This window comes from Crocodylus siamensis, chromosome 5 (genome assembly GCF_052110815.1).
Source record: "Crocodylus siamensis isolate JL-2025a chromosome 5, ASM5211081v1, whole genome shotgun sequence".
Classification (NCBI taxonomy): Eukaryota; Metazoa; Chordata; order Crocodylia; family Crocodylidae; genus Crocodylus; species Crocodylus siamensis.
Window position 1 is genome coordinate 46,795,634 of NC_143399.1, and position 12,852 is coordinate 46,808,485.

Sequence of the window (12,852 nt, forward strand, 5' to 3'; positions counted from 1 at the left end):
GGAGGTCATAACCTGATCTGAACTGGAATTGGGAAGAACTATACCTCTTCCAAATGGAGTGTAGTATTTTACGGTTACGTGCATGGGATAGCTGATATCTTTGTAAAGCACTTAACACTGGTCCAGTGAAGACAGTAGACTAAGAAAGCTGAGTAAAACTGACATAACTGCTGCTTTTCCATCAAGTACCCATACACTGGTTCAACTAAAAGCGAGTCATTCAAAATGAGACTATTTTTCTGCAGGAAGAGAGTGTTTTTGTAATATAACAGACCAAAGTCAGCTGTAATGCAATTCAGTTGATTTAAGTACTGTTATCTGTGAAGAACCTGATCCTGATTTGCAGACAGGCTTTTGAAAGAGAAGAGAACCAAGTATTTACTCTAGTCTAGTATCCTATGATTAGCTTTTAACACAGACACCAAGTTGCATATTAGTCTAGTGTTTGTGGCCAAAATACCATTTTTGAAAGCAGAATGGGTCTGGAAGTATTGAATCTATTATATACATAAGTATACTGTACTGATCTTCCAGTGCTCTTGTCACAAAATAGGAGGGAGGGGTTAGGGTATAAACAGCAGTCACCAAATGAAGCTGATCTGCTTCACTGGGCAAAATGCATTGCCTGTTGTCCTGCATTAGGCAGGGGCCCAGTTCTGTGGAATAATGGATGACTTCCCTGCTTACAGAGTATACCACAGGAGAGGCACATCTCTGTAAGTGGGAAACCCTGGCTCTCCCCACTTAAAGATACACCTCTGAGATTTCCCAGGGCTCACTTCTAAGCAGGGAACCCCAGGTTTTTCTGCTTACAGAGATGTGCCCCAGGGAACCTGAGGTGTATCTCAGATTTCCTGCATAGAGACATAGCCCTGATAATCTTGGGTGTGTCTCTAAGTAGGAAAAGCCTGGCAGTCCCTCCCACTATTTGAGGGGCCTTATGCTTCGTGGAAATTCCCAGGATGTGCAGGATTGGGGTCTCCAAAGCCCTGTGAGTACCGGTCTAGAGTGGCTGACAGATTCAGAAAACAAGACTTTGCCTAAATTTTTTCTTAAATTCAACAGTAAAGTAAAGCCACAATGAAAGTTGGCATATTTTCCTATGTGCTGTAACATATCTGTTCTTAAGTGAAGGGATGGATCCAGGTTTTGCAGCTTTTCTGATAATAAGCACCAGGCAAGTACAAGTCTTAATAGCCACGTGTTATTCTCTAAAGTTTTTTTTCTTTCTATGTATAACTATTATGGAGGAAATTCACATTTTATTGACTTATACAGCCCTCCACAAATAGTAATTAAGGTTAATCTAACCAAAAAAGCAGCAGCCTAGAAATTGAAGATAAAAATTAATCAATGTGAGAAGAGATTAGAAGCCTAAATCCAGTTGCTACTTTTACCAGTGTCATAAAAAAGTAACAGCTTTTTATTGTAACTTAAACTAGCATAGACTACCACCATGTTTATAGCTTAAAAAAGCAGCAGCTATCTCATGCTGTAAACCTCAAAACCAGGGTAGGTATCAGTTATTCTGGTAACAACTTAACCCTGAAAATAGGAGGACTAGTTTAGGTGACATCTGTTCATATCCATTCTTGGGTAGCAGTTTGCAATTTCTTCCCCCAGCAACAAGGTACAGCAAGTTCCATGCATCTTACATGAACGTACAAAACTATAGTAAGTGACACCAGGGTATGCATGTCTGTCCATGTCTCTAAAAGGGTATGAAAGCATCATCCTACATCTTTGACACGGGTCTGGAGGTTCTGAATGATACAAGAAGATACTTAGTGAGGTCATTACAAAATACTATGACTTTAAAATACTACTTTTTTACAATGATCTTATTACAGCAAAGTGTTTTCCTGCAGACTTTGAATGGTGCCAGTTAAAGATGTCAGTCCAGGAGTTATAGAGTTCAAAATGCATGACCACATTAAAATTTCCACTTTGGGCAATAAATTGATTATGGGAGGAAAGTTAAAAAAAAAAAAATCTACAAGAGGAGTCAGTTTTCATCAGTAGGTGTCTCAGGGAAGAATCCGTGCAGATGGCTAAAAAGTAGCTACATTACAAGGTTTCATTGTATTTGTAAGATTGCCAATTCTGTTAGAAGCATCAACACTCCAATTAGGTATTTGCTTTGTAGAATCTGGGTAGGAAAACAAAAACAAACAAGTCACCATGCTATCACAAGGAATGCTTCAACATTTGGGATTGCTGATGCAGTTGCCAGAACTTGTTCTACACATCTAACTAGTATTAGACTAAGCAGAAAGTAGATCCACATTGACAACAAGCAGGTCTTAAACACTGCTGTTGGCTACCAAGGAGGCCCAGTTTTCCAGATCTTCCCCTGGTGGATCTTTCTGAACACTCAATGCAATCTCAGCAACTTATGATGCTCTCTGGCCCACCTTTCCTCTGAAAACTAGGCACTTCTGTTCCCAGATACTATTCTGGCAACTCACCACGCTATCAATGTCTGTTACAATCCCTTTCTTATACCGTGCATACCTGACCCAGTTTACTCTAAGGGAATTTACAAAACCCTTTTCACAGACAAGCCTATGAACTTCACTTTATCAACCTCCTGGATACAAAAAATCATGGACTAAATATAGACACTGGATTTATGACATGTATAACCTGCCTGACATCCGAGTCGCCAGGTTCTTCTCCCCCAATTACCAGCTACATTCATTCCCTTTCCTCCCCTACCCCAGCCTGTCTCTCACCCACTGACTCCTCAATTTACATCTTCACTGACTGCCTGTCTGTCTTGCATGCAGACCAGCCCACCCTCTGGCTTCTTTACTATTCATTCCATCCAGAAAGAGCACACATACACTTCATCAGGCAGAGGAAGCATTGCAGTTGGTGTATTTAAACCCGAAAGCTTGCTAAGAAGAATTTCTCCAACTATTTGAGTTGGTCTAATAAGAATATCAGATTTACCCAAAGAACCTTGTCTACCTGTGTCCTTAGACCAACCCAGCTACAACCTACACCCATGACTTGGGTTTGATACTTGTAGTACCTACCTTTCATAACCAGGTTGTGCTAGTGCCTGCCCCAAAAAGCTTACATTTTAAGTCCCCTGGGCATTTTCCTACCCACTAAAAAAAGAACTCTTGTAACCAATTATTAAAAAAATAGACCAAGCAAACAACAGGTGACTTTCAGTGGCTCAGAACTGTCGCATCAAAAAAAAGTTTGCAGTGCTCAAGAGCAACACCAAGATGGATACTTTCCTTCAGAACTTCAACTCATTACAAGAGCTATTTGAAATCATTTAAGCAGCAATTTCCCCTCTCCCCTGAGCTCTGCTCTGCTACTTACCCTATGCTTCTGTGTCCAGGGCACAGAGCACAGGGTTGCTTCAGCCTCAGCCTAACTGGGTAGCAGCAGTGGTGGTGGCATTAGCTCTGGCACCCAGCTGGAGCTGCCACCACAGCAACAGTTGCTACATAGTCAGGCTGAGGCCAAAGCAACTACATGCTCTGTGCCTTGGGCTTAAGCTGGGCCAGAGCTTTGCCAAAGCTAGAGTCACAGGGTAAGCAGTGGCAGGAGGGATGGGCAGGCAGCAAAGGGGCAGGCACTGCAGGGTCAGGGCAAGTGCTAGCTTGTATAGGCAGCAGGGGTCAGGCCACAACTCCTCCAACCACCTCCCCCCACTGCTCCAATAACCAGATTCTATGCATAGAAAACTAACACGTTTATAAATTTTCTGTGTTTAGAACCAATTATTGGAGGGTCATTTTTAAATTCAAGGTAGGCCTAGATTCAGGTAAATGCATTAGTTTCAGTACCTTTTTATTACAACTTAGAACCCAGATTACCCGTTCCAATGGTTTCCATTAAATTTAGGGCAGTGAGACTGATATTCAAATTAATTTATGTAAAGAAGTCATCTAGCATTTTCAGAAAAGGCAGCTGAAACATTAACTGGCCTCAGGTTTTGCATAAGGTTTGTATAAGTTTGGCTCTTAAATTCAAATTTTGGCTAAAAGCTGAGACACAGACAAGGTCTGTCTATGTTCTGTGTCTGTAAAGCACCTGGGCACAGAGTCCTGGTCCTTGACTAGGGCTGTTAGACTACTTCAGTCCACTAAAAGTACTTGGAAAGTACTTTACACTGGATCTTGAATTAAAACAGAACTGGTAACTATCCTATGCAACACCATGGAACACTTAAATCTGGTAAGTGCTAATATCTTTAAAACCAGATATTTTCCTCCTAAAAAGTTATGCATGAGAAAACCAATTGACCTCCCGACAGAACATCCATCTGTCTGGCCAGGTGAGACTATTTTAATTGACTTATGCCAGTCAGTCATGATGGTGTGCCATCCAATACCCTGTAACCAGAATGCAATACAATACCTTTAGGTTGCCATCACTGTGCACTGAGGCTATAGATGTAGAGACTTTCACTAGTCTTGTAGCTGACAAGTGGATCTTAAAGTGTCTGTGGAAGTGAGAGTAAAGACAGTCCATAAATAAGTCCACCTCTTCTTGAGTGACCTCTCCCTGGGTGTTCTGGACTGTCCCCCAAAGGGCTTGTGCATCCTCTGGGTGTATGGCATAGGAGATGTCCAAACCCTGAGGAATACAGGGCACAGAGAAAATAAGTTCTGTTGCAACTGCATGACTGTCCACTTTGTATCCAGTCCACATTGCAGCCATCCAAGCAAGATTAAGTGGGCTGATGGTTAAACGACTGAAACAACAGTCAAAAGTCTTCTGAAACCAGGTTCCAATAATGGCTGTATAAGTCTCTGCCCCATTTGCAAGAAACAGGGGTAAGCAGGTAAAATCCTCTGGAACATTCTCCAAAAGATCATCCCCAAACACACAGCAGAACCAGCCTGACCACACCACCTTTTCTTCTTCCTTTCCAGATGTTGTCTGGGTTTTTGATGCAATCTAGACAGGAGAACACTCAAATTAAAAACCAGGTCATGACACATTAACACAGGTGTAATTAACATGGGTTTATACAACTAGCTGTCAGACTATCCGCTAAGGCCCCTTCTGAACCTAGCATCTGTGAATCTATGGATTAACTACAACAGAGTCTAGTACATTACACAGGTGCAGGGACTTTTGTCATGTCTGCATATTATTCTAAACCCATGCAACAAGCTCTAAACTAGTATCTGAGAAGACTTTGGCAACAGTGAAACAGGTTTTAAGATATGTTAAAGGACAAGAAACAGTGCACCAACAAAAAAAAAAAAAATTCAAAAGGACTACTGCCTACACACACTACTGGCCCAAATTTCACAAAAGAAAAAAACCCTTTATGGGTTCAAGTGTTCATTTTAAAGAGTTTGCTCCAAGACCAGTTCTATGCTGTTAGTACACATAATGAAACAAGCTGTGTTACCTGGAAAGCACAGAAACTGTTGTTGCTATTATAGATCTAAAGGGTTAACTGGAAGAAACAAATATCAGTGGAAATCTTGCCATTTACTTCTATGGGAACAGAAGCAACCTTCAAGTCTACATTAATGCTGCTTGAACATAGAATTTGTATTGGGAATTAGTTTTTCTATAGTGATTTCTATATGGAAATGTGTATTTCAATAGCATCTTTCATAGATGGACAAAGCAGTTTAGAAACACACAGGCTTTAAGTGTAGCAGTAGGTCTGTGCAAGTAGTAGTAAGTGATCTGTGCAAGACTACACTAAACTGATGGCAGATGGAATAACAGAACCCAAAGTATGGAGTCCTGGATCTGCACAGCACCTAATAAAGGTCTCTGCTCATGTTAATGGTTGAATGGTCCATTGTCTATGAAAATCCCCAAGGATGAAGAAGTATTTTAATCCAGGTTACATAAAAATGTGTATGGTGACAGATGTGTATATTAAGACAATTCAAAAGAATCAAGGTGCATCATTGCCAACAGTAGTGATAGCTTGGTCCTTACCTGAACAAGAATTGCAGCCTGGTCCCGATCAGTACCTTTTAGTCCTAGAAGAGTTGAGAAAATCACTTTGATACCAAGATCAATTCCCACTTCCACAGCAAGTCCTTTCTGCTTTTCAGCAGCAACAAAGGCACTCAGATGCCTAGAATACTGCTTCATATTTGCATAGGAAAATTTGTAGAGAGGTGTCACACTGTACAAGGCCCACTGCTTGCGCAGAAGGAAGGCTATCTTCTGAGGATCGGCATTTTCCTGGAAACAAAAGAACAGCATTCAGTTTTCTCAGTCTGCAGGAAAGTAGGGTGCAGTTTCTATTGTCAAAACTTCTGTATGCAGTTAAGCCAACATTGGCTAGCTCCTGAATAGCACCAAAACTAAGAAATTAGGTCAGCATCTCCCTTGTGTAATCCATTAACAAGAAATACAAACAAAGAATGTCTCTCACTGATGTGGCATTCAAAGGAAACTACAAAAACCATGGAATGGCTGTCAATGCTCATGGTGCTGTAAGTAGTAGACATAAGGAAGAATGGTGTATTGGGGGCTTCCCACTCACTCGCAGCAGTTATAAAGGGGAACAGATTCCTCTGGGCAGTCAAATGGGCTTGAGGAGAGAGCTTTAACTTTAGTCACATGCCAGAACTACTAACCAAAGGCCAAGACAAAAATTAGGAACCTCAGAAACAGCAACTTAGATCAGAAACAGCAAAGATAAGCTACCAGGAAAGGGCAAGGTGCTTAAGCAAGGGAGAAAGAACTGACTTGTCACCTGGACACCAACTCTGGATAGTGCCTCATTTCAGCCTTTGGCTACCCTAGCTAGTACAGTTAACACTATAGTATTCAGTATGTATGCACATGTTTATGGAGGTGTTATGCAGTGGATAAACGGCAAGTGCAAGAGGTTGAGATACTGGAGAGAAGTTAGAAGTATTACAGAAAGGATTTAGAGGAAAGATTAGAGAAGGAATACAAATTGAGGTTGAAGGAGGTACCATGCACACTGTTCAGAAATAAGAAAGAAGTTAATGTTGTGCAGACACATACATACCACAACCTAGTAAATAAGGGAAAGAAAGAAAGTAGTGCAGGGCTCAGCAATCTGCAACCCTAGGGCAGATCCAGCCTGCAAAGAGATTCAATCCAACTAGAAAACATCTGGGGGTAAACCAGATGACACAAAACTCTGCAAAGCTGCCTATTCTCTATACAGCACTCTCCATGCTGTTCTCCCCCACCTGTGCTTACCCTCATTGTAGAGGGGCCAGGAATGTCCTGAGATTTGGGGGTGGTTGGAGAAAACTGAAGATTTGCAGCCAAGCAGAGGTCAGCAACCCTTTCCAATGTGTACTTGACCAGCCAGAAAGTGGCACAGCTCTCAAGATATGCAGCAATTATAATTGTAAATATTACAGGAGCAATTTTAAGATCTTTTCATGGGGGCTGCACGGTACTACTCAATACTAGTGCAGTCATAGGTGCAAACGTGATTCACAAGATATACTCAGAGACTGCAAATAGGCATCCACAGCAATAGAGGCATGCTGATCAGCTGGGGGCTTTCCAAGGTCCTCCCCACAAAACAACCACTGTTCTTTTTCTGTAGTTTTTGCTTGTTCCTTGAGACACTGGCACTCCCAGGGGCGCCTCCAGTCTAGACCTGTTGGGAGCGCTAGGGCTAGTGACAGGGCTGCTCTGAGGCAGGTTGTCTACTGCCCTGGACTAGAAAAAAGGTCCATCTGGGGCACAAGACTGGGCTACCGTCCAGTTCATTATGTACCACCACCGCCCCACGGCTCAGCCGCAGCCATAGCCGCACGCTACAAACTGAGCACAGCTGCACCCCAAAGGCAGTGTAAGGCCCCGTGGAACCACAGCCATTGCTAGAGTCCAAACCCCACAGCTGCGCCTGTGCCCGAGGCAGGACCAACACCAGCGCTCAGCGTTGCCATATCTTAAATATGAAATTCTCATATTGGAAGCTCAAAATGATCATGTTCGCTGAAAAACTACTGTACACAAAATTGATGCAAACACGCATGAAAATAAGTATGCAGATAAGTCTTATTTACTTCATACTGCTCGCTATAACTCGCCAGTGAGAGCATGAGAATTAGGTCGAAGCTGAAGCACTGCTTTACTTGGAGGTGAGCACTCCCTTGTAAGGCAGTGTTGCCTGACAGCAAACCTGCAAGTCTGGTAAGCTTCTCTCAGACTGACTTGGGTTTTGCATCTGTTGCATCAGTGTGCTGCCTCCAAAATGACAGAACACTTTGAACCCTTTTACTACTACTGACCACAAATCCTACAAGGGTGGAAATGACGGTACAAATACGATAATTATCGTGCACCCGGCAACGCTGTTGGCGCGCGCGAGGCGACCCCCCCACAACCCCGGACCCCGAGGCGGCCGGAGTCGGGCTGGGCCCCACCTGCGGCGCGGGGCTGGGCGGGGCGGCTCTGCGCAGAGGCGTGTGCCCGAAGAGCAAGCGGCTGCGGCCCGCGGCCGGGCCCCGCGAAAGGGTGGTGGTGGTTGTGGTGGTGCTGGCGAGGTGGGCGCCAGGCTCCGCCGCTGCCGCCTTCCCCGGCTCGGACGCGTCCATGTCGCGCGGCCACGTATCCGGGCGTCTGCAGGCTGGACCAGAACAATCACACGGACAAGCCTCACCCCCGCGCCGCCCGCCGCGCAGTGTTTGAATCGCCCTCCCATCAGGCAGCGCACCACGCATGCGCCCCAGGCAAACCGTCCGCTAACAACACCGCCATGATGGTTGTGGGCAAACTACCCTTCTCCCCCTAGAGTCACAGGCTTCCGCTTTGCTATAACGTGGTGGCCATAGCTAACGGGGGCCGTCGAGGGACAAAAAAAAAAAAAAATCAGCAGCAGCAATTGGCGCAGTGCAGCGAGCGTGGGGTTCGTGCGGCGCGGTACGGTAGCTCGGGGTTGTCCCGCGCCGGCAGGGGGAGGGGCGGTTTGCGACGCATCCCCTCACCCCACAGGACGGCGGGGCGGGGCGCCTTAATAACTACATTATTAGTATTAGTATTATCTGAAAGCACTGCAGTAAGGCAGCGGCTGCTTGCACGTGCTCAGAACGTTACTAACCCCGTGGGATCCTATTTGAACTCTCCAGGTTGACTTCGCCGGCTGCTGTGCAAGCGGGACTCCGTGCCAGCACAGCACAGCCCGGAGGAGGGTCTCTAGCGCCTCCCGGTTGAGAACCGCCCAGCTCCGGCTGGGCCCCAGACCAAGGCCATAATTTGTCACCAGCACCCACAGCAGTCCAGGGTGCCAGGAGAGCCTCTCTGGGGTGCCGCAGGAGGCCAAGCCGTGTCAGCAGTGGTAGGCGGGCCAAGGTGATTCAAGGTGATCCACCCAGAGGTTTCAGATAGGAGTCCAGAGTCATGGGCTGCTGAGTGCTCAACAACAGGAACTGCTCTGTTAAATTTTCTGTGCTCCAAAAAAGAGTGAAAGCCAAAATCTGGCTTTTCCCAAGAGGGCCTCAAATCTATCTAGGGGTGCCTTGAGTCTAGAAAATGTTGATAACTACTAAACAAAAGGCCTGTCAGCACTTAACAGCATTGCCAATTTAACCTGTCAGAATGATTAAAGTGGCAAACTCATCCTCCATAGAATCATAGAAAATGAGGGCTGGCAGGAACCCCAAGAGGTCGTCGTCTAGCCAACCCCTGCACGGCAGGACCATCCCCAACTAGATCATCCCAGCCAGGGCTTTTTTGAGCTGGGTCTTAAAAACCTTCAAGAACAGAGATCCTACCACCTCTCTAAGTAACATGTTCCAGTGAGCAAGTGTTTTCCTAATATCAAACCTAAACTTCCCTTGCTGCAGCTTTCATAAATTTCATAGACTTAAGCCCATTGCACCTTGTTCTGTCATCTGTCACCACTGAGAACAGTCCAGCTCCATCCTCCTTGGAACTACCTTTCAGGAAGTTAAAGGCTGCTATCAAATCCCCTCTCAGTCTTTTCTTCTTCAGACTAAATAAACCCAGTTCTCTCAGCCTCTCCTCAAGTGCACTTGTAGTTGTAAGGGCATACTAGGTTGGCATAAAGCCTGTTATGCTGGTATAACTAAAAAGGTTTTTATTACTGTTGCTATATTGGTTAAAAGATGCATTGCTTATTGCTACAGTTATGCCAGTGAAGCTTTTAGAGTGCAAACGGGACTTAAAACAGTTTAAAATCACACCTTCAGTTATTTCTGTGCAAGTCTGTGCATCGATACTCTTGTGTCAGATAAATAGCACTCTATTTAAGTTGAAACAAGTGGACTTAAATTACATCAAAATGGAACACTTGACTTGAAATTATAGTCAAGAAAAAAATTAAATTGAATTTAACTAAATAAGTTTAGAAATGCACAGGGGAAATGTGTGTATAGGCAAGATCTAAGTATTTTAGCCCCTGGCCTAAGCTGCTGTAGAGCATATGTAGACACACTTTTTTATAGTGCCTTAATTATATCCCAGGTAGGGCTTCTATATGCTCTGATAATAGTCATAATGGCTTAAAAGCTGTATAGTCGCTCCAAGAAGTAATTAGAAGAAAGAAGGTGGAGCTAGCACTACGTAAACTATGCTGGTTTTCCACAGACCCCCAACAGGTGCTCCACAGACAGGTTTGAAAACCTCTGCTCTGATGGAAGACATTAGAACAACATTTTATGCATGAGAGGATCTAACATATATGATAAAGTGGGAAAAAAAGTGGAGTTGGTTTGCATCATTATTATTTACACAATAGTAATGCTTAGAAGCCCCACCTAGGATCATGTCTTCAGGTTACTAATTTATGTACAAATGGTGAGGTACAGTCCTTTCCTGGGAGATTTTGCAAGCTAAATATCTAAAGGTTGGGAGGAAAAATGGAGTTACAGAGAAATTATGTGACTTGTTCAAGGTCCCAGAACAGGACGACAGCAGAGCAGAAAATATAGTCATGGCCCCTGAGTCCCAGAGCAGTATCCTTCCCACAAGACTATGAGGCTCATTTCAGTAGGTGGGGCAGCCTGCCAATCAAAAGAAAACTTGGCATATATACTGACTAAAGAATAAAGGCTGAGAGAGGAGAATAAAATCACTTTCATGTTTCTTTCTTAATGCTGCCGTTCTATTTCCAGTTCATTTCTTTCAGTATATATGATGCCCTTTCACCACATGCTGCACCTCCTACACAGGGAGCTCTCTTTGTTCTCTAGAAGATTAAACAAGACCTGGTGCAGATCTATTTCCAACAGTTTTGCACTTCATTCAGAGAAGAGTGTGCCAGGTAAGCAGGGCTGGGCACAGGTTTGCTCTCTACTGTATTTTCATTGGCTAAATTGACAAAAACCTTTCTTTATTCTGGGTGACACAGTTTCATGCCATGGTAAGCCAGATAGAAAATTAAAGGGATACTTGACATATATTACACCTTCCCTCTAGATTTTAAACACATAAACTTTAAATGAGACCTTAACTGACTTATCCTGGTTACTATTTACATTTCTCTTCATGTGGATAATGACACAAAGCCTAGTCAAACCAAATAAACAAATTTCTGTGATGTATCAGATTGGGCTTTGAAAGTTCTCCCTTTCCCTGCAGACCTAGACCGGGCGTTCACCAACTATGGTCTGAGGCCATAAAGCATACTCCCCTTCCTCTATCATTTTCAGTTCTAAGTTTGCCTGGTGATTTTCAAGAAATGTTGATGATTGGTAAAAAGTTTAGGAAGCCCTGTCCTAGACAAATGGGAAATTGACTGCCTGGTATAAGTCCCCTGCAAGACTTCTTTGCAATATGACCTTCAGGGCTTTATAAGTAAACTATTTTCTGGCAGCAGTGTGATTAAATTGATAGACTTTCTTTAATCTTACCAGTGAGTGCTGTGAACTGAAACTCAAAATCATTCTATAAATGCTTTAGGAGTGGAGACTGTCCAGTTTTAAATATCTAAGACGCTGATCCAAAGCCTGTTCCTTTAACTGAATGGGTTTTAGGCAGGGGTGGGCAATTATTTGGGCTGGAGGACCACTTAAGAAGTTTCAGTGAGCCATTGCAGGGGGGGGTGCTGCTGACTGCAGGGGGTCCTATCGAGCCTGTCTAACCTGCACCCCTTGGCGGAGGTGTCAGGTGGGAGGGGGGTCTCCATGGAGACCAGCCCAGGAACCCTGCAGGCAGGGTGCACTCAGCCTTGGCAGATGGGATGGGGCAGTGAGCAGGTGAAGATTGGTGTCCAGGTGTGGGATGGGTGTGGTTGGGGTCAGGGTCCGGATCACAGGGCAGTGACAGCACAGAGCTGGGATTGTGGGCAGGGACATGCAGGAAGCAGATCATGGCTCTACCCTGGGCCCTTGCCCCGCCCTGTCACCGATCCTGGCCCTGGCCCCGCCCACCCATCCTGCTCCCAGGTGCTGCTCCCTGCCTGCCCATGACCCCATCCCATCTGCCTGTAGGGATCATGGCACCATCTCCACCCCTGCCCATCCACCTGCTCCATTTGGCACCTCCGGCAGTAGGTGTGTGGCAGATGTGCCTGGGCAACAGGGCTGGGTCTGGCAGTGATGTGGATGGGGGCAGTGAGGATGCCGGAAAGCTGAGTCCAGCCACCATGCTGCCCCTGTCCTGCTGACTACAGCTCCCAGTGTGCCCAAGAGCCAGGCCTGGGGACAGGGCAGGCTGCACCAAGTGGCACCACAGCACCTGGGGGTAAGGGGACCAGCCACTCCCGCCATGGTCCCAGGCTGTCCCCTGTGCCTGGGATGGGCAGAGCCAAGGGGCCCTCTGTGGATGGGAGAAAATCACTTTGTGGGCCAGATCTGGCCCATGAGCTATATTTTGCCCACCCCTATTTTTAGGTCAAGCTCTTTATTAAACCTTCATCAAAGATTGGGATTATTCAGACTTCCATTA

At 45.0% G+C, this 12,852-nt stretch overlaps 2 protein-coding genes across 5 annotated transcripts in view; one reads left to right on the plus strand and one right to left on the minus strand.

The window, feature by feature from the left end:
• Positions 1 to 9,101, minus strand: CENPL (centromere protein L). 2 transcript variants are annotated; one of them, XM_090046795.1, is made up of 5 exons: positions 9,044 to 9,101; positions 8,370 to 8,572; positions 5,938 to 6,189; positions 4,384 to 4,926; positions 1 to 2,149 (listed from the first exon to the last, which is right to left on the minus strand). In XM_090046795.1, the coding sequence occupies exons 2-5, from the start codon at positions 8,538 to 8,540 to the stop codon at positions 2,078 to 2,080; spliced, it is 1,038 nt and encodes a 345-aa protein (XP_089902921.1). In that variant the 5' UTR covers positions 8,541 to 8,572; positions 9,044 to 9,101; the 3' UTR covers positions 1 to 2,077. The 2 variants fall into 2 exon arrangements, with proteins under 2 accessions (XP_089902921.1, XP_089902920.1); XM_090046794.1 differs by lacking the exon at positions 9,044 to 9,101 and having other exon boundaries at positions 8,370 to 8,666.
• The window catches only part of DARS2 (aspartyl-tRNA synthetase 2, mitochondrial), a 27,857-nt gene continuing 23,749 nt past the window's right edge, over positions 8,745 to 12,852 (plus strand). The window contains exons 1-2 of one of the 3 annotated variants that reach the window (XM_090046788.1): positions 8,745 to 8,865; positions 11,079 to 11,227. In XM_090046788.1, the coding sequence (XP_089902914.1) occupies positions 11,098 to 11,227 (130 nt within the window). In that variant the 5' untranslated portion in view covers positions 8,745 to 8,865; positions 11,079 to 11,097. Of the gene's footprint in view, positions 8,866 to 9,161; positions 9,295 to 11,078; positions 11,228 to 12,852 lie in introns of those variants that run through there. The other 2 variants (XM_090046791.1, XM_090046789.1) reach the window with 2 other exon arrangements.

Coding starts and splice junctions, on each gene's coding strand:
- CENPL (XM_090046794.1), bottom strand. CDS start 8,666: ATGCGTGGTGCGCTGCCTGATGGGAGGGCGATTCAAACACTGCGCGGC. Junction 4,927..5,937: donor AGGCTGCAATTCTTGTTCAG/GTAAGGACCAAG, acceptor TCTCCTGTCTAG/ATTGCATCAAAAACCCAGAC. Junction 2,150..4,383: donor ACAGTGATGGCAACCTAAAG/GTATTGTATTGC, acceptor TTTCCTACCCAG/ATTCTACAAAGCAAATACCT.